The 21,587-nt window shown below is 37.4% G+C and overlaps 4 protein-coding genes across 4 annotated transcripts; 2 read left to right on the top strand and 2 right to left on the bottom strand.

Annotated features, from left to right (window-relative positions):
• Positions 1-1,010: 1,010 nt before the first annotated feature.
• On the bottom strand, positions 1,011-1,758 carry LOC109182605. The gene is made up of 2 exons (XM_019332753.1): positions 1,603-1,758; positions 1,011-1,442 (listed from the first exon to the last, which is right to left on the bottom strand). The coding sequence occupies exons 1-2, from the start codon at positions 1,756-1,758 to the stop codon at positions 1,275-1,277; spliced, it is 324 nt and encodes a 107-aa protein (XP_019188298.1). The 3' UTR covers positions 1,011-1,274.
• A 1,294-nt stretch (positions 1,759-3,052) lies between these two features.
• LOC109182741 (probable LRR receptor-like serine/threonine-protein kinase RKF3) lies at positions 3,053-5,900 on the bottom strand. The gene has a single exon (XM_019332915.1). It carries the CDS (start codon positions 5,599-5,601, stop codon positions 3,679-3,681), a length of 1,923 nt encoding a protein of 640 aa, XP_019188460.1. The 5' UTR covers positions 5,602-5,900; the 3' UTR covers positions 3,053-3,678.
• A 3,043-nt stretch (positions 5,901-8,943) lies between these two features.
• LOC109182580 (LRR receptor-like serine/threonine-protein kinase GSO2) lies at positions 8,944-10,823 on the top strand. Its single transcript, XM_019332731.1, has 2 exons — positions 8,944-10,467; positions 10,607-10,823. The coding sequence occupies exon 1, from the start codon at positions 9,224-9,226 to the stop codon at positions 10,427-10,429; it is 1,206 nt and encodes a 401-aa protein (XP_019188276.1). The 5' UTR covers positions 8,944-9,223; the 3' UTR covers positions 10,430-10,467; positions 10,607-10,823.
• An 838-nt stretch (positions 10,824-11,661) lies between these two features.
• On the top strand, positions 11,662-15,288 carry LOC109182604. Its single transcript, XM_019332752.1, has 6 exons — positions 11,662-12,118; positions 13,767-14,129; positions 14,223-14,308; positions 14,397-14,713; positions 14,818-14,889; positions 15,000-15,288. Exons 1-6 carry the CDS (start codon positions 11,662-11,664, stop codon positions 15,286-15,288), a joined length of 1,584 nt encoding a protein of 527 aa, XP_019188297.1.
• The last annotated feature ends 6,299 nt before the right edge of the window (positions 15,289-21,587 follow it).

The raw sequence follows: 21,587 nt of genomic DNA, 5'->3' as shown, positions 1-21,587 counted from the left end.
AAATGATTTGTTGCCTAAAATACATTTAAAGTAATACCAACTTGTATATCAACAACAACTGCATCCCTTAATTATAATATGAACAAATTCAGACTACTCATTGACCCAAAAAAAAAAAAAGACTAGGGGAGATGCTCATAATGGGATCCTTTTCGTATAGGAGACATTATGATGCATGTATTGATGTGACTATGGCAACTTGCATTGGAATCTCATTTTCACAACCAATCAATGGATCATGTAGTGTCGTATTTGAATTTTGTAAGCAAGATTCGGATCTTTTAACCTTAAACTTAATAATTAAAGTTATATTTTAAAACAATGAATCTAAAACTTTTATATATATAAAGTACCGGAATCCAGTTTGGCCATTTGAGGACTCGGAAGTCGGAACCTTGGTCATGTTTAAGTAGATGATAAAAAATAGTCATGTCACAATAATACTATGATCAAAGATGATGTTTTGAAAAAAAAAAAAAAAAAAAAAAAAAAAACTAAAAGTGAACTGTAAGTCCGCAACCAATAAATCTAAGATAAAAAATGGAATTAACTCATTTCATTTAAATAATAAATTACTATTATTATTATTAAATATAAAAAATATAATTATTTTGTTAATGTTCGTTGCTTTAATTTAACGAGACAAACACGTGATGTTGTTATGTGCTCTAGCTAGGCGACTATATGCACTCGTGCACAACATTGTGTGCACCATAGAATATCGCCAGAATCATGTGCACACACGCCACACTCATACATTACACCGTGCACACTCTAAAATTGTGCACACGTTTACATGAAAATGCACGCATACACATCATGCATCACTACAAGCTAATGTGCACGCATATGTACTATAGTGCACACACGCCAAGTTTACAATGTACACACACATCACATGAACACAAAATCACTCCCTCTAAATGGAGAGTCTAGATTTAATTTATCCATAATTTGTCCCTAAATCAGACTGAACAGACAATATCTTGCGAGAAAAAAAAAACGTTCAACTAAAGAGCGAAAACGATAAAAAATGGAATATAAATCAATTTTTGCACGCATAGGGTAGAACCAAACATATCAAGTGTAATCATCCACAAACAACACAAAATAACGAAAGCCATTAACAAAAAGTAAAGGCGATGGGCCCCAGATATCTGTATAAATTAATTCTAAAACATGCGAACTAGAACGTTCAATACGAGGTAAAGGAAACCGAGAGGCTTTCCCTACATGACAAGCAAAACAAAGAGACGAACTAATAGAACAACAATCTAAAATCTGACGCAAGACACGAAGATGTGGATGTCCAAGCCGATTATGTCACATCGTGAAGAAGTATGAGCAGCAGCTAATGCAGCAGGACCAACATTTGAAACGGGCCAAGAATAAAGACCCCCTGAAGTGCTACCTTTATACAGGACCGCCTTGGTTGAAAGATCCTTCACAAAGAAGGAGCTAGGGTGAAATTAAAATAAATAAATAAATAAATAAAACATTGTTATCTCGAGCAAATTTATGAACGAGGTCAGGAACATGTAATACATCAAACAATTTAAAACACCTAGACCTAGTGGCTGCCAAAACAGAACCAACACTAACAATAGGCAAACATGTTCCATCACCGACACGCAACGTGTTAGGCCCATTGTAGCCAGCAGCAGAAGACATCACAGATGGATCAGGTGTGGCATGGTTCATTGCTCCAGTATCAGGGAACCAGTGATGCGAACCAACGTCACCAGCTGAATAAGCCATAGAGCCGAGTACCTGTGAAAACAAGTCAAAGCCGAGTGGCCTTGACCGTTACAAATTTGACAACGAAGCCCGGAGGACCGAGAACGATTACCACGCCCACGACTGCGCTACCACCGCCCGCGGCCACCTCTACGATGTTGTGTCTATCCACGATAACGAGGGGCAACCAATGACATGTCTGCCGCCGGACCAGCTCCATCCTCCGCACAAATAAATTTCTGAGTGACGAGGAAGTCAGACAACTCCGTCAAGGTCACCGGTTCGCCTGTCGTCAACGTAGCCGCCAACAGCCGGAACTTCGACCTCAGCCCCCGAAAAGCGTACAAATTTTGGTCATCTAAACTGACTGGTCTACCTGCTAACGCCAAGTCTTCGATCAACACATGTGCCCGTCTAAGGTAATCTGCAATGGATGCATCCCCTCGCCGGAGAGCCTGCAGCTGGCCGAGGAGGTGCCCGAGCCCTAGTCGTCGACCCCAGACACTGTTCAATCGACGGCCATAGCTAAATGGATGTAGACCTCCCCACTGCAAGATGCATGATCTCCTTGAACATGGAAGAGATTAGCATCGGTAATATGGCATGGTCTTGTTGAAGCTAGGCAGCCCGCGACATCACCAACGAACCAGATGAAGCAGCAATGTCGGAGGAGTGAACCAGCGTTGTCTCTGGGAAAGGAAGGGTTCTGCCCAAAAACCCTAATAAGCCTTATCCACGCAAGAACGGGAACGGGAGCGGTTGAGTTCGCCAAAAAAAAAAAGTAATTACAGGCGGTGAGTTTGATCAAGACAAAGTGATGTGCGGAAGATAACGAATTAACTGGCCACAATAGGGATCGATGCAGCAGCCTCGGAGACGGTCCATTAAGAATAAACACCAACAAAACTGTCAGGGAAAACCGAAGCATACACTACCATGATAAAAGCGAGAAACACTATACCAGATGAGGATTAAATTATCTGAATATCATTAATGAGAATAAAACATAATGTAAATATAAGAACAACATAAGAGTCGTACTAGAATACAAACAATATAGTCCTAACATTATGATTTAAAATCTTTATTGTATATATATCTTGTCCTTGATTTTAGGGAGTATAATGATTGTGTGGGCTTTGAATTCTATGCACGTAACAGTTTGCATCCAGAAGGATTGTCAGACTGCTTTAGTGTACCAGGCGGTACTTTCCGGCGGCTATGAACAGTGATGGAATGCGCAGATGGAGATTAGAAGTATACCACTAACAAATATCAGATGGAGCCACCCATTAGCCTAAAACCACATGAGAAATAGTGGAAAACATCTATATATCCAAAAATGCATTGAAATACTTAAGTAATTTCATCAACATTATCATTAGACATGAGTATTATTCGAGTAGCAAATGGATAGCTGTCTTGAGAGCGTAAAAGAACAGCCAAGAATGAAACAGTTCACTTTGCACAAAGCATATTAGCTCAGGCATCAGGATAATTGGATAAAGATATCAATCACGGAGTACAAAAGACCTTGTGGTCAAGCGACATAACTGTGGCTCTTCGAACCCCATGTCTGTATGAACAGATATTACATTGTAACACAAAATCAATAGTACAGTCATCTGCTACTGAACAAAATCTCAATGATATGTCAGCTTACCTTCCATTAGTACATCTGTGCTGTGCAACTGATACCAAGTCCAGTATTTGGATTGCCACAAGCTACCTAATGGTGGGTGATTGCAAGTTCACACTTTTATCTCTTCCCCAAGGTTTTGAGGCTGTCGATCAAATATAAGCTTATTTACATGTGTGAAGAACCAACGTACATTGATTTAACTGAGTAAATATGTCTCAAGTTTGATGTAAACCAACCAAAGAGTGAGACAATAAAATCATCAAGAATTTAATAGAAGGAAGCTGCAAACTAGACTTGAATCATTCTCTTCTGCCAACAGAATCTTCACCATCTCCCCCCGGGGCTTTAGGGCTATTTCCCTCGAATGGTTGGTAGCCAGCAGATGTAGAAAGATAGCCAGACCCACTACTGCTAACCGATCTCTCAATATCTTCAATGCCTGCAATCAATGGAACCGGTCTCTCGGGTATCATTGGAACCGGTACATCAGTGTCCAGCATCTTAACCACCTGCTCCATCGTTGGCCTAGCATATAATTGCGGGTGAGAACACAAAACTGCCACTAACACATACTTCTCCATAATGGCAGGTGCCCCCAATTCACCCATATTGTCCTCAATCACATCCAATGCTCTCCGTTCCCTAACCAACGCCCACGCCCAATCAGCCACGAGCGTAGGCTGCCCGTCGTTAAACGCCATAAGCGCTTTCTTCCCGCTCAAAAGCTCAAGAAGCACAACCCCGAAACTATAAACATCACTCCTCTCCGACAACTGCCCATACAAGGCATACTCGGGTGCTACATATCCCATAGTCCCCGCCACTCGAGTGCTTATATGTGTCATACCCTCCGGAGTAAACTTGGCCAATCCAAAATCCGCCACTTTCGCCTCAAAGTTGTCATCCAAAAGTATATTATTAGCCTTAATATCCCTATGAATAATGGCTGGCTGAGCCCCATAATGCAAGTAAGCCAATCCCCTAGCCATCCCGAGGGCAATTTTCTGTCGAATAGGCCAACTCAGCTTCTTGCTCGATGATCCAAACAAGTGATCATGGAGACTCCCGTTCTTCATCAAATCACACACTATAATCCTCTGGTGACCCTCGGAGGACGTTGTTGTTGTACAATATCCCCGCAATGCCACCAAATTTACATGCCTAACACTCGCGATTACCCCGACCTCATGGGCAAAACTTGCATCTCCAGCTAGTGAGCAATTCTTGAACCTCTTAACAGCTATTTCAGAGCCATCAGATAAAACACCTTTGTACACATTTCCATAGCCTCCCATTCCAATTATGTTCATCCTTGAGAAATTTTTGGTGGAGGCCTTAATTTCATCAAATGAGAATTTAATCAGAGTTGTGCTGCTACTAATTGATTCCAGTGCAGAACCCAGATTAGAAGAAGTTGTTCTCCATTTCTTCATAAAATTTCTTTTCTTTCTTCTCCTTAGGTACCAATAACCAAATCCCAGAACCAAAATCAAACCACAAAGCACGGATACAATGGGAATTACAACTTTTTTCTTTCCATTCCCCGAACTGGGGGAAGAGGAATCGAGACCGAATAAGCATTTTGCGGTACCTTTATCGGTGGGGCCGAAGCGGTTAGCGAAGGCGGCGGCGTAAATGGAGGGGTACGCCGTGCAATCCGAGACGTTGCCGATGGAAGGGCCGGTGAGATATCCGGCGGAGAGGCTGGAGAGGCTGGTGGTACACGTGGCGCAAGGGGAGTTGTTGTCGAGAGACTGATTGCAAGCGGAGACGACGCTGGAGAGGGCGGCGGCGGAGACGTTGGACTCGAATTCGGGTCGGGTCGTGATGTTCATGCAACCCTGAGAGATCCAGGTGGTTTCGAAGCCGCAGCGGCGGCGGATATCGAAGCCGGGGAGGAAAGCGTTGACTACGGCCTGATAAGAGTCCCAGCAAGATTGCGCCGAGAGCAAAGGCGGGAGGAAGGAGTTGGTGCGGCGGAGATAGTCGGACTGGACGAGGCGGAGGCCCTGAAGGATGTACTGGCAATTCGTTGTAGTGTTCAAAGTCGGCCGCGAGGAGCTCTGCTCCACCAATCTCCGAAGAACATCGAAATCCAGAGGACACGACGAAGAAGAAGAATTGGTCTGTTGCTGCAGTGAAACGTCGCTAACTGAAAGGGAAGGAGAAGCGATTTTAAAGAAGATAATGAAGAAGATGATGTAAATCGTTACTTGCATCATTCTATTTTCAGTTTTGTTAGTTGGGGGCGGGGGAATTATGGTTCACGGAGGCGAGTAAGAATCTGAAACAGAGAAACGGGGGATTGAGGGAGGCGGCGGGGGAGACGGTGGTGGGTGGGAGGGGAGGATTGACTTTGCGCTGATCATTCATGGAAATGGAAATCTGGGTCGCCAAAATGGAGTAGCTAGCGAAACTTGAATATTGAGTTGGTTGTACTGGATTTAATTATTTGATTCAGAGACGACGATCTTGAAGAAAAGCTCTCTCACTAAAGACAACCTTTGACGAGGGAATCTTATGTGTAAGTGTGAGTTGGTTCAATTTTATATATATATATATTTTTTTTTGGTAGATTGTCATAGGGAGCTCAACTGATTACAGAGGTAAAATTTTAAAAAAATGATCAAAGATTAAATTTCACAAGTCATATTGTGGGAGCTACCTCTCAAAGTGAGGGAAGTTCTTTGTGCATAGTGAGGAAGAAAGTGAGGATGGAAGAATGAAGTTGATATTAAACGTGTTGCTTGAGGATGGTCAATGTTGGTTTGAACAAAGTTCACTGTTACAGTGTTACTACGAAGGTTGGAACCAAAAAGCTCCCCATTTGAGGTCCCCTGGATAAAGAGTTTTAGGTCCAAGATTCGATGGGTTTTTTCATAGAGAAAGTAGCTAGAGACGTGGGCTCCTTTCTTTTATCTTGGAATTGTTGTGGACTTGACAACCCAATTACACTTTTAAGTTTTGATGGATATGATCCACTCTAAGAAGCCAATTATAGTCTTTCTTATGGAAATTCTCCTAACCTAGAATAAACTACAATTGTTATATCGTGAAACGGTATCTATCTTACAAGGTGGACACAATTCTAAAACTATCGTGGAAAGATCGTTGACATTTAAGTAATGGGAGACACGTGAATGACCAATATTAAAAGCAAGTTGATGTCGTACATTTTTCAACTCTTCGAAAAGTTTTCAACTATATATAAAGCACCATTCCCTCCCCTTAAAGATTATCCCTTGGTTCACTCAATCCCTCATGGTCTAGTGGTTTGTAGTCTTAACCTTCAACCCATACACCAGTGTTCAATTCCTAGCAGCAACATTATTATTTCTAATCTACTATTTGAGCTATAATTTGTATTATATGTTTATCATTTAAGCCGTTATTTTGGGCCAATATCTCAAATTTTGTACACTCTTTTGGACTATAATACTACTATTTTCTTACCCACGTTCTATACTTCTATAATTGACTTATGGTGAACTCCGTCCTAACAAAACCATCCATTCCTATTAAAAGGTAGTTTCTCAATAATTTTAAGGAACAATGTAATTTTCATCCTTAAGTTATAGGCTAATTATAAAACTCGTCCCTAAGTTATGGTCATACGTACTTTTCGTCTTTAAGTTATCATTGACGTTGTACTTTCCATCCCTTTAATAATAAAACATTAGGGGTAAAATTTGTAATTTTTAGTATAACTTAGGAACAAAAAGTGAGCACAAAAGAATAAAAAGTGCAATCCTAATGATAACTTAAAGATGAAAAGTAAACATGACCAACACTCAAGAATAAATTATATAATTACCCTTTCCTTAAGAGATGAGTTCGGCAATTTTGTTGCAGCTAAAAGTTCACGAATGTCAGGGACTTATCTTCCAAGAGAAGCTGAAGCAGCGGCGATTAGAGAAGCTTTGAGCTGGCTTAAGGAAAGAAATCTCAGCAATATCCATGTTGAATCCGACTCTCTTTTAGTTGTCCAATCTCTTGAGCACACTTGGGGGACTCCTCTTTTAGTTTAATTCTTAGAGATATTTAACATCTTTTGAGTGATCTAACTCATGTGTTTATCACTTTTGTTAAACGATCAGCGAATCAGGTTGCTCATTTGTTAGCTAAGCAATCTGTTTTTATGCCTGGTTGCTCGGAGTGGTCTTCCAACCCTCCATTTATCAATTGTAATACTTTGTCTTCGGACTTAATCTAATGCTTTTTCTCTTCAAAAAATAAATAAATAAATAAATAATAATTATCCTATAATTTTGGGACAAAAAGTATAATTCTCTCATATGTATCAAAGAGAAAGGAAATTAACACTAGGTAAAAAGGAGACAAAAGAAAAAGTGACTTTAGCTTCTAATCAGAAACTTACAACTTACAACTAGGGAACTATTATACAAAAAGTTAAAACCTGAACCCCGTGGTGTGTGGCACGCAACTACGCAACTCCAGCTCGGAAACAACCACATAGGCTTGGACAACCGTTTACGAACCTTACCCTAAAATCCACGAAAAATACTATATATGAACTTCCATTCTCTATTGTCCATTTTTATTTTTACATTCAAAATTTTGATACAAACACTTTTATTGAAGTCCATATAAAAAAAAATAAAATTATTGTGTAAATTGTTTTTCACGATCCGAAACGACGTCTTTTTTACGTTACAATAATAATAATAATAATAATTCTGTTAATCAATAACGACGTACGTGTTAGAATAATTAACTTTATATAGTAAGATAATATATTTTATGAGTTTAGAATAATGTAACTTATGCATTAGAATAATGAACATTTGGGGTAAGATAATATATTTTATGAGTTAGATTAATGAACCTTCTAAAGTAAAATCATGTATTTTATTAGTTAAAATAATTTACTTTATGCTTTAGAATAATGTACTTTATTAGTTATAAAAATGTATATTGCGACAGTGGAATTGAGGAAGAAGAATTGGAGAAGAAAAATGCAGGTCACGTAAAAAAATGACAAAGGAGGTGACATCGTTTTGAACCGTGGTCCACACAATAATAATTAAAAAAAATAGAGGTGAAAGTTTGAAAGAATGACCAAGGATCGAGTCTCACCCGCGGCAGTGTGGGAACAACATCTCAAAGTGAGTGGGGCTCCTTGTGTGCAGTAAGCAAAGGTCTAGCCTCTATGGTTCATGTTCAGTTGAGTTACCATGATTTACATCCTCCCAAATGTTCTGTCGTATCGGGATGAGGGAGACCCTTGTTATGGTTCAACATTTTGAAAGAATAATTGAAAAAATAACTTTTCAGTGTCGATCACATAAAAAAAAAAAAGAAAAAAAAAAGTAAGAGTTAGGACTACACATATTAGAATTCAAAATTCAATTGAGTTCTACTATATAGACTCTAAAAATTCTACTCCCTCATTTGTATTTTCTGAGGTGGCAAAGAATTGATTATTTTTATCATGTGAGCCCACAGAAAAATATTTACATTCAAAATATGTGAGAAGAAGTATAAGTTTAGAGTTTAAAATGAGAGTACACTAACTATTTTCCAATTCAATCGGGGGATATGGGAAAGGGAAAAACTCCCTCACAAGATTCACCTCGAAGTTGCAGTTGCAGTTGCAGTTGCAGTGCTGCATTTCCGCCATCTTCTCTCCTAAGCTACCAAATCACTATTTATATCCACCAAGAACCAATAATTCCTTTACTTATCTGCAATTTCATTTTTCTATAAACCCAACCCCTACCTACTCTCTTTCCCTTTCCAAATAATTTATCCTCTCAATCTTTATCTGCAGTGTATAGCATTGTAGTCTCACGTTGCCATTTCATCTGCGGTTAAGCTCTAACCATGAGGAGTGTTGTATCTTTCATTGCCACTCTCGCCCTTCTTCATTATTCTACCTGCAGTTTTGCGCTTCCCGTTCTTCACCCCCAAGATTTCTTGGCGTTACAGGTCATTCGGAAAAGCATGCATGATTTGCCCGGCTCTCACTTTTTCGCTTCCTGGGATTTCACTTCCCACCCCTGTAATTTCCCCGGTGTTCTCTGCGATGCTGATAGGGTTATCTCCTTGAATCTCGGGGATTCCACTGCCGGGTCGCCGGGTTTAACCGGACGGATTGACCCGGCTATTGGTAAGCTTTCTGCTCTCGCCGAGTTTACTGTGGTTCCCGGGAGGATAATCGGTACATTGCCGGAAAATCTGTCGCAGTTGAAAAATCTTAGGTTCCTAGGCATCAGCCGGAACTTTTTGTCGGGGAGGATTCCGGCGGCGATTGGTCAGCTTAAGAGACTACAAACGCTTGATCTTAGTTTCAATCAGTTCACCGGAAGTATTGCTCGGGAAATCGGAGCCTTGCCGGAGTTGTCCAACGTCATTCTCTGTAACAACCGTCTCTCCGGTTCAGTCCCTCCGTTCGTCTCCCAAACCCTAACCCGCCTCGAACTCAGACATAACAACCTTTCCGGTTCACTCCCGCCGAATGCTTTCCCTTCCTCGCTTCAGTACCTTTCTTTGCCGTGGAATCGGCTCACAGGCCCCGTAGACCGGATCCTAACCCGGCTAAACCGGTTAAACTATCTCGATCTAAGCTCGAACCAGTTCACCGGCTGCATTCCGGGAATCATATTCAGTTCCCCGATCACAAATCTGCAACTTCAGAGAAACAAATTCTCCGGTCCGATTTCGCCGGTTAATCAGGTGACAATCCAGACCGTTGATCTCAGTTTCAACCGTTTTTCCGGTGAAATATCTCCATTTTTCTCGACCGTACAGAGCTTATACCTTAACAACAACCGCTTCTGGGGTCAAGTCCCCGGCGGCTTAGTGAAGCGGTTACTATCGGCGAATATACAGATTCTGTATTTACAGCACAACTACCTGACCGGAATGGAGATCAATCCGACGGCAGAGATTCCGATAAGGTCATCGTTGTGCGTGCAGTATAACTGTATGGTTCCGCCGGTTCAGACCCCGTGTCCGTTGAAAGCTGGGAAGCAGAAGAGCAGGCCTACTGAGCAATGTGTTGAGTGGAAGGGTAGAAAGGGGAATTGACGGCTGCAAGATGGAAAATAAATTTACAGGATTTTGTGGTAATATGCTAATATAATACTTTGGAAATTATGGATTAAGCAATAATGATAAACAAAAAAAAAATGATGGTATGGATATTATTAACTATTTATTTTTTATCTAATTAATCATTTATTAATTTGTTTTTTCCAAATGCAGTACCCAACGAGGAACTTGGTTCTCCATCCATTGAAGTCAAGGAATCAAAAGAATTTCAAAGGAATGGGAGTGAGGATGGTGGAAATTTTATTCCTCATCTAGAACAGGGTTACATTGGTCAATTAGATTTCATATGTTGATGATTTCTATTCTTTTTTTGTTTTAAAAAGAAAAATATTCACATTATATATTATGCAAGTAATTCGTCTCGCTCAAACTGAATTTTAGTTTGTCTAAATCTTTTTTGAATCAAGTTCGAAGAGGTAAATAGATAATTTAATTACAAAGCAAGATACTACCCGAAGATTTTTTTTGTTGATGTAACGGTGGAAAATAATTCCAGTTTTTGTTGGCGGAGTATTATGGCTGCTCATGATTTTGTTGTTGCCCATGTACGAAGGAGAATTGGAAATGGCCAGGAAACTTTAATATGGGGTCATCCGTGGTTGCAGGATAATCCTAGTCCACTGGTTCAAACAGTAATGTCGGAACCATTAAGGGATGCAGTTGTAGCAGGTTTAATAGATTAGCAAACAAAAACATGGGACCTCCATATTTTATCAGATCTATTTGAACCTGAGGATGTGGATCGTATTCTAAAAATACCTGTGAGCCCAGATTATAGAGACACATGGTATTGGCATAATGACCCGAATGGTTGTTACACGGTAAAGGATGCTTATAGGCGCCTAATGGGAGAGTTTAATCACACTTTGGGAGATTTTGATAGATGGATTACATTGTGGAAGTTGAAAGTTCCACCCAAATGGAAAACTTTTTTATGGAGAGCGGTGTGTGATATACTCCCAACCACAACAAATTTGATTATAAAGAGGGTAGATGTGAACCCAACATGTATGTTGTGTGGTCTTGCTAATGAGAATGTTATGCACTCATTAGTTTTATGTGATTATTCTAGAGTTGTATGGAATATTTCGGGGCTGCCTATTATAAATATTTTTTCAACGTCTTTCCCGAACTGGCTTTTGACTGTTATGGATATGCTCACAGGCAAACAAGTCAGACGCGTTGTGGGGGTCCTCTATTTTTTATGGATGGCCAGAAACGAGGCGGTCTGGGAACATGCGGTAAGGAGGCCGGAGGTGGTGTGGCGTCGTGCAGCTGCGGGAGAGGCGACCTACACGGCAGTCCACGCCCGCCCAGTGGCGACACCAGCCGAAGGAGTGCAGGCAGTGGCGGCCGGATGGGCGACGTGCCACGTCGACGCCGGCTACGATCCGAACACCGGCAATGCAACCTATGGGGCGGTTCTACTCGGTCCGGAGGGTGTGTTCAAAGCAGCGGCAAATGGAAAGCTCCCGGGGTGTTTTACTCCTCTTATGGCGGAAGCGCTAGCATGCAAGGAAGCCTTGTCCTGGCTTAAAGACCGAAACGAGAGCGAGGTGGATATTCTTCCAGATTGTCTTGTCTTAAGGAATGCGGTTCATGCAGTTACTACACCGAACTTATCCTATGTTGGAATTGTGATTGAGCAATGTAGGACAGCTATGGGTAGTTTCATTTATTGTTTGCTTAATTGTGTTCCTAGAGCTTTAAATTTACATGCGCATACTCTTGCTAGTTTAGCCTGTGATCAGGATCATTCTATGTACTGGGATTTAATCCCTCCTGACTCTATCACTCAATTTCTGAATTAATATACTGGTACGCCATATTTAAAAAAAAAAAAGATAATTTAATTACAAATTGAGTGTATAGTATAACTGTATAAGGGTGCAAACGAGCCGAGTCGAGCTCGAGCTCAATAAAAAATAGGTAACCTTGAGTTCGAAAATTGAAGCTCGAACTCAGCTAGGTTATGAAATAAGCCGGCTCGAGCTGAGCTTTGATTTGGCTATATGTGTGTGTATATATATATATATATATATATATATATATATATATATATACTAATAAGAGCCCAAGAGAGTTAGACATATAATGGATAGAAAAAGTGACGGTCAAATTTTTTAAATAATTCGATGATTAAATTTGTTGAAATTGAAAACTATGAACTACATTAACAATTGAGGGACTAAATTGATAAATTTTCCTAATATCAAATACTCCGTAATAAATAGTTAAATACTGATTTTTAATTCGAATACGTACACAAAGTTAATTTTTACGCCGTATTTTATTTTATAATAATAAAAATATGTAAGCCGATGTATACATACGTCACTAGTTTGCCCTACTGTCGTGTTCATGACGGCTATATTTTCTAAATTTGGCGCCAACTATCACTTTTTCCTATTCATATCAGGATTGAGTCAAACTTTTTCCTAATTCAGTAATTCTATTTCCAACAGATTTAAGTTAACATCAATTTCTCTCTTATATATAAATTCCCATCCAGCTGAGATTATTGCTTCATCACTCACTCATTCCCAACTCGGCATTCACTTCATTAGGTTTCCTATCAGAGCTCCCATGGAGAAGCTAAACAGTAAGTAAAAATATTTTAGTTTCCTTTGTTACAAATTGTTTTTATGATTTAGTTATATCGTAATAAGCCTATAAATACATATGTGTATGTTAATAAAATTTTCAAGTTTTATATTAATTTTTTTTTCATATTTTATTATATATTCTATTTATGATTTCAAGTGGTAGCATTAGCCACCATTCCATATCTAAATTTTAATATCCTTTTTTAGATTCATACTTATGCTTTCATGGCTATTTTATGTATAATAAACCTATAAATACTTTACATTATACAATATGATTAGACTAGTCCTATAAATTTTTTTAATTTTATATTAATTCTATTTCTACTGCTATTGGAACCTACCTATTTAAAGTTTAATGAACATGACCTAATTTCTCTTGATATAATCACCATCAGATTTCTCAATAGAGCTTGGATCTTTTAGATCCCGCACACACCAAAAATATATGAATTATAATAATCATGTAATAAGCCTATAAATACATATTTTTATGTTAATAAAATTTCCAAGTTTTATATATTAATAATTTTCTTTCTATTTTATTATTCTATTCCTGCATTTCAAGGGTAGCATTAGTCACTCTCTGACCATATTTAAATTTTAATATCCTTACTCAGATTCATGGTTGTTTTAGTTTCATGACTATTTTTCCTTTCGAGTGTGTTAACATTTTTTATTTTTTATTTTTTTTTTTAAAATTGTAGTTCAATTTGGTGAAATATCATTTTCTTGCCCCTATGAGAAATCTACTATGCTGCATGCACCCATAGTTGCACCTACTTACCGGAATCCGTTGAAAAAATTGGTTTCTGATGCATCGTCGCCGACACCAGTAAATCGGAAACAGACCCCGGCGTTCTCGGATGAGGAGAAGATAGAACATATGAGATTCGCGCAAGTGAAGAGTAAGAAGGATTTTGTTCACTACAAGAGAGTGGATGGGAAAGTGATAAACGTGGTTGAAGGTGTTGAATTACATACTGAGATTTTCGACGTAGAAGAGCAAATGAAGATTGTTGAATGCGTGTACAAGTATCAACAATTGGGTCGAAAAGGACAACTTAGAGGTATATAAGCAATGTTAATAGTCAATTAGATATTATGAAAATGGGTATTGATGATTATATCTTACTTAGTGTGTTTAACTCTTTAATTTGCAGCAAGAACATATTATGAACCAAAGAAGTGGATGGGGTGCAAAGGGTGTACAATTATTCAATTTGGTGGTTGTTACAATTATGCAGTGGTAAAATTATTACTTAGCTTATTATATTCATATTCCTTATTACTTATTTTTTTTAGAAGCTTATGGATTATGGTTTTGTGATATATAGGATAAAAATGGCAATCCTCCTGGTATAATCAGAGATGAAGAAGTAGATCCATTGCCTGTTTTATTTAAGCAAATGATTAAGCGGATGGTTAGGTGGCATGTTTTGCCTCCAACATGTATCCCTAATAGCTGCATTGTGAACATTTACGATGAGGGTGACTGCATTCCTCCCCATATCGACCATCACGACTTTATTCGACCGTTTTGCTCCGTATCGTTTTTGTCAGAATGCAACATTGTTTTTGGCTCGAGTTTGAAGATTCTTAATCATGGCATTGGAGAATTTTTCGGTCCAGTCTCGGTACCTCTACCAGTCGGGTATGTTATTCAATATCTTTTCTATCTAATTCATATATAAAGAGATCGAAAATGTGGAAATCATGAAAATAGAAGTCTTTTAACTTTGAATTGTTATAATGCAGATCGGTGCTTGTTTTACAAGGTAATGGAGCTGATGTTGCAAAACATTGCATACCTCGTGTTTCATCTAAAAGGTAAATCATTAAAAGCCATTAATAAATTAAGATCACTTCAGCATTCGTTCTTATATTATATTCTTTTGCCTATGAGGTACTAATCTTTCTTCTTATTTCTCTTATTGCAGAATTTCTATTACTTTTAGAAGGATGGATGAAAGCAAATTGCCTTACAACTACAAACCTGATCTAGAGCTTATGAGAATTCAACCTATTATTTTTCGTCCCCTTCAATTTAAAGAATCATCAACTCCACAGAAAGTTGGCAAGAATGAAAAGGTAGTAAAGCATGATAAACCCTATTATTCTTCTCATGCACATGCAACCTACCAAAACATTATCGCTGCAAACGAAGAATTTCCTCCCCTCTCAAAAGCTTCAGTTCTTCAAGCAAGAACAAGAGTACTAATCATATAATCATTATATTGGCCATCATAAGCAGTTCAGCTTGGACCCTTACTGTTTTGATAACATATATATGTATTCTTGTATAAACAGTTTTATACGTGGTATTTGAATAACTGGTCATTTATGATATTTTATGAGTAGTGCTCCAAGCCTCCAAAACAAATATGCATGCAATGTATTTTTTTTTTATACCTAGTGTAAAAGTACTGTGTTGATTAACACTGCCAATTTTATTAAAATTATATTAGGTATTATTCTATTGTATATTTAAATAATATATAAATAAAATTGTTAATTATTTTTCAACACAAGACAGAGATTATATAAATTGATTTGACCATAAGAATGTCCCAGACTCCCAGCACTCTCACGAGTTCTGGCCCAAAATTTGGTCCCCATTAGTACTCAACAATATATATATATATATATATATATATATATATATATATATATATATATATATATATATATATATATATATATATATATATATATATATATATAGTAGGGTTCTAATGAGAACACTTGCTTAGGTGAGAACGTAAGAACAAATCGTGTGCATTTATCTAATATTTTTTAATAGTCTAGATTAGATTAAGTGTGTGCGAACGCGAATTAAATGTGTGTAAAAACACTTAATCGCGTTTGTATATATATATATATATATATATATATATATATATATATATATATATATATATATATATATATATGGCTTTGGATCCCATGAGGTCCTCTTGATAGATGAGATCATGAGATCTCATCTTATCCATTAATAAATTTTCAATGGATGGATAGGATTGAAAGTCAAATATCAATTAATTAAGGATAAATTTAAAAGGGAAGGGTGAAAGAGTAATTCTATTATGGTGTTTAATTTTGGTTATAATTAAAATAGAATTTTTACCATAATATAAGGGATTGTAATAATTAAGTCTATTGAAGCAGTAACGTGCCAACACAGGAATGTAAATCTATAATTTTTTTTTGAAATGATAAATCTGTAATTTTAATTTAGGTTAATGTTACGATGGTTTTTATTTGTCGGTGTATGCGTTACTTTATTCGGTCGTGTGCATAACACTGTGTTTTTGATAACTACTATAACATTGAGTGTGCATTTTTATGTTTTTTTTTTTTTTTTTTTTGGTCTTGTGCAAGTTTATTGGAATTACGTAACCAATAAAAAAAAATTGTTTGTACTGGCGTTTGCATTTTGAATAGATAGTAAGTGCATAGTAGCTCTAGTATTGTGCTTGTCAATTATTTTTTTTCTTTCAAATTCCTACGTAGGTGTGTGAACGTTTTAGAGATGCGTGTGCGTTTGTGTGGTATGACGTGTGCAAAATTCCGAGATTTTTTTTTTGTTTTTTGACGGTGGTGTGTGCTTTTATGTGGAAAGACGTTTGCAAATTTTTTTATAATGGTACTTTGTAACATGTAGGCCACGATTTTTTTTTACAAGTGGGTTGTTCATTTATGGGAATGACCTGTCCTTTTTTTTTTTTCAATGGAACATTGTAACATATCGACTAGCAAGAATATAAAATGGTGGTGTGAGCATGTATGGTATATTGCGTGTGCATTTTTACGTGTATGCAGTTATGTGGTATGGTGTGTTCATTTATTTTAGGCGTGTGCGTTAGAATAATATTAGGCGTGTGCGTTAGAACAGTTGGACTTGTGCATTACACTATAGCGTCATTTTTAAACAGAAAACGAAAGGAAAAATATTACATTTACTATCAACATTTTTGAGTTTACATTTACACAAATTGGCATGTGCATAACACGATAGGAATGACAAGTGTAGAATGAATTATGTGTAACAATTAGGAACTCCGAGCACACACCCAACCACTATAGCGCACAAATCATTTTGAGTTTTTGGCGTGTGCGCTATTGCAGTTGGGCCTGTGCTAGTTCTCCACCTAGCACAACAAGTATGCCACTCTGTTAATAGTAGATAAGAGTAAGCAGGAGTATCCTCTAGATTACATTTACGTTCTTAGCAATAAAAAAAAAAAGTAATTACAAAAATAGAACTAAAACTGCTTCAATGCTTTGATTTTGTCCAAAATTTAAGTATTGTACGAATTATAATTATAACAAAATCATATGCATCTTGGTATAAAAGGTAATCCTTATCTACTAAAAACGAAAATAAACAAGAATGCAAAATGAGAACCCAAAAACAAAAAAAAAAAAAAAAAAAACCTAACCATGACATTGCCAGCCAGAATCCAAAATGTGTTCCCAAATCCAAAAATAAGAAAACCCCATTACAGTGCTTATGATACCCATCTTATTTCTTTTTGAGTTTTTGGCGTGTGCAGTAGTACAGTTGGGCATGTGCGCGAGGCTGTAACATCATTTTTTACCAGGAAAAAAAAAAGGAACAATACACAACCGTCCAAGGGAAATCCCAGGAAACGTGAAGCCGGGAAGAGTTTTACGCCATCCACAGCAAGCCCATCATCTGAAGCGTCCGAAGCGCGGGTCTACTTGGGTAGGATTGGACACGACAACAGGGGGAGAAACAAAGTCATCGGTCGATGAGATAGCTACCACATCATCTGGATTCTCTTCAACATTGTTCCCTACTAATACCCAAGCTTAATGCACAAACACACAAAAAAGGGTCTAAACACAAACACATCAAGAAAACAAATAATAATAATATAATAATAATAATAATAATAATAATAATAATAAAGAAAAATGATAACGTAGTGTGCAACATATTCCATTGCGCACACATGCCATAACTACCATGCACACAACAAAACGCGATCATGTAAACGACATGCACATAGCAAAATGTGATAATATACACCTAAAAAAATAAAGGGTAGTCCCCACAAAACATAAAAACAAAAAACTACCTACGTTAGTGCACATACGACAAGCTAGCACATCAAAAAGAAAAAAAACACAATTATAAATTATTTTACACTGTACTGTCATCTTTAAACAGTAAACGAAAAGAAAAATATTACATTTACTATCAACATTTTTTAGTTTACATTTAAGCAAATTGGCGTGTGCATAACACGGTAGGGATGGCAAGTGTAGACGGTAGAGTGAATGATGTGTAACAATTAGGAACTCCGAGCACACACCCAACCAGTACAGCGCACACGGATCATTTTTGAGTTTTTGGCGTGTGCGTTATTGCAGTTGGGCTTGTGCTAGTTCTCCACCTAACACAACTACAAGTATGCCATGTACTATCAACATCAGAATATGTTAATAGTGGATAAGATGAAACAACTTTAAGGTTATTGTAAATTGATCAACAGGAAATGATTGTATAGGGAAACCCAAATATAAATAAAAATATGGTGATATGCAGGCATTGGTTTTAACAGACGATGCATGCTAAGTTGTTTGTAGTGATCCTGACATTTCTACTAGTTTGATTCATGTAACAATTATACAGAGACTACTGCACCAAACTTCTTACCAAAGGTTTTCATGCTCAGCATATATTTTCTTGCATAAGGTTGCTGTATCATTAAATCCATCTTCCCAATCCTGCACTGTAGGATAATTCTAGATTCAAATGGCTGGTAATATCATAAAAGCATATATACAGCTGTGTATTGTCATAAAGATCCATATAGCTAGACTGAGTTATTTAAAAATTAAATAAATAAAGAATGTTTCCAGATAATAGCTAGACTAAGGAACAGTGAATTTCAGTCTAGAAGGGTATTTGCAACTAAAATGCATACAACCAGTAATTATTATACCACATCACACGACCATTTAAGAACTTCCATTAGTTACTTTTAACTCCAATCCAATTAAACCGGTATTTTCATTAGAGATAAAAAAAATTTATTGTAAGTCAACACACCCATTTTTCTCCAAATCCTCAAATTTATGTGAAAAATAACAAAATGTTGAAAGAAATAACAACTGACAACGAAGAATGACTACTCGTAAATAATTGACAGAATATAGTAAAAATATTTATTTTTCTCAATCAAGTTTAACAGACTCAAATCATACCAAAATAATAATGAAGTTAATATCTGATTACAGAAAACAATTTAATTAATATGATGGAATGAATATACTTAAAATTAATGTTACTGTGTATCCTCAGATGCATGTATGAATACAAACTACAGTTGGGGGAGGGGGACACATGTTCTGTTTGGAAGTCCATATAATATGAATACTTAAAATTATTTTGTTTTGGTGGTTTGTGTATAGTATCATCAACCTTTAACAATTGGCTCTAATTGGAAGTCCATATAATATCATTTTGATATACAGACCATCATTCAGGCCAAAGTTCAGATTATTTTTCCTGTTTCTCTTATGTTGTTTACACCGGATTCATATTTGACATTCAGAGATTCATTGACTTTGCTGCACATTATTACTTGAATTGTCCTTTTGAAGATACACAACACTAATATTTGCAGCTAATTGGTTTTCAGGTTATGTAGCATTGATATTCAACCCATCTTAAGAATATATGAATATATCTCACACAAACCAAAATCAAATGACATCTATTCATAGGCACACACCTAATTCACCAAAGCACAGACCACAAAACACACATGCACCCACCTAAAAAATACAGACTCTAAAGAAAACCAGATTATTAAACAGGAACATAAATTAAAAAAAAAAAAAAAAAAAAAAAAAAAAAAAAAAAAAAAAAAACCTATGAACCCTGGAGATAAAACCCTACAGTGGTTCACAATCACCGGAGCACTGCCGAGGCGCCGACAACTGCCGTCGCTAGAGAACGACATTCACCAGCGGCAGAGTCAGACACTGTCGGACTCCATAAAACTCCGGCGAGTGTCGACTACTGCCGGCGACATCGCCCACAAACGACCGGTGTCGACTCCTGCTGGCGAGCGGTGAGTGCCTACCGGAAACCAACCCTACCCACAACCCCAAACCCATCATGCGATCAAGCGAACACCAAAAACGATGAACAACAACAAATAAGCAGGAAAATACCTTGAACAACAATTGAAGAAGTACTCATTCGACGCTTAGATTGCCTAGTGGTTGAGCCAGCCATGGAGATTGAAGGGCTATGGACACCGGCAGGAAGAATTTCAGAATCCTGGGCCACGACTCGTGTACTGCATATTCACCGAGAAAAACGCAAAAAGGTGCGACTTTTGAAAAGAACAGAAAATGTAACGCATAAGGAAAGGAGAATCACGAGTGATCTACACACGGTAATACAATTAATGACATTATAAAATTACCCATCTACCCCTAAGTATATGGGATACCAGCCATTTACCAATAAAATAAACTATCAATCTAAACCCTTCAAATATAGAAATGGATGCTCATGATCGAATCTCACGATCTTACCTGAATATAGTGACCTCACTGGATTCAAAATCATATATATATATATATATATATATATATATATATATATATATATATATATATATATATATATATTGTTGGAAAAAATAGCTTAAAATGGCATAAAATGGCATATTTAAGTGGCTATTTTGTGGTACAATTATCAGTGGGGTCCACTTCCGATTTGGGTCGGGCCAAAGTGGATTCGGGTTCTTCGTAGTGAGACGAAGAGATTGATATATTGTACGCTCAAAACGGATAATGGGTGAATGAGATATTGATTCTCAAAGTAGACCCATGTGAGTTGGAAAATGAAGGGAAAAAGTGAGTTTTTGTCCCACATTGGTTTGGGAAGAGGATTTGCCCCACTATTTATACAAGAGCTCTTTTTAAGCTTATTGAATTGTATAGTATAGAGGCTCTCTCTCGTGCGCAGGGGGGTGCAAATCAAATCCCAAAACTTCGGTATTCATTTTCCGACACAGCCACTGAAAAACACGAAACTTTGTGATGATTTCGTAGGGGTTAGTGTGCAAGTTTCGACCACTTGGCCGAAACTTTGTTTGGGCCAAATGGATGGCCCAAACTTTGCAATTGCAAAGTTTCGGCCACATGGAAATGGCCCAAACTTTGCAATTGCAAAGCTTTCGGCCATTTGGCCGAAACTTTGTAATTTGCAAAGTTTCGGCCGAAAGCCAGTTTACTTTGTAAGTTTCGGCCGAAAGCCAGTTTCGGCTTTGGCCGAAACTGTGCTGGCCAACACAGTTTTCCTACAGCTTTTAATTTGTGACTGTTGGGATTTAATTCAGCTGTTATGGAATTAATTTTTGAATTAATTCCAATTTCAATTTTTGAATTAAAACCTATGTAAATGGTGGATGTTACAAGAGTTGTAGGGATGCCCCTAAATGCCATAATAAAGGCTATTCATTCCTCACTCCCTATAT

The sequence above is a fragment of the Ipomoea nil genome, unplaced genomic scaffold (assembly GCF_001879475.1).
Source record: "Ipomoea nil cultivar Tokyo-kokei standard unplaced genomic scaffold, Asagao_1.1 scaffold1074, whole genome shotgun sequence".
Taxonomy (NCBI): domain Eukaryota; kingdom Viridiplantae; phylum Streptophyta; class Magnoliopsida; order Solanales; family Convolvulaceae; genus Ipomoea; species Ipomoea nil.
This window is presented reverse-complemented; position numbering and strand designations above follow the sequence as displayed.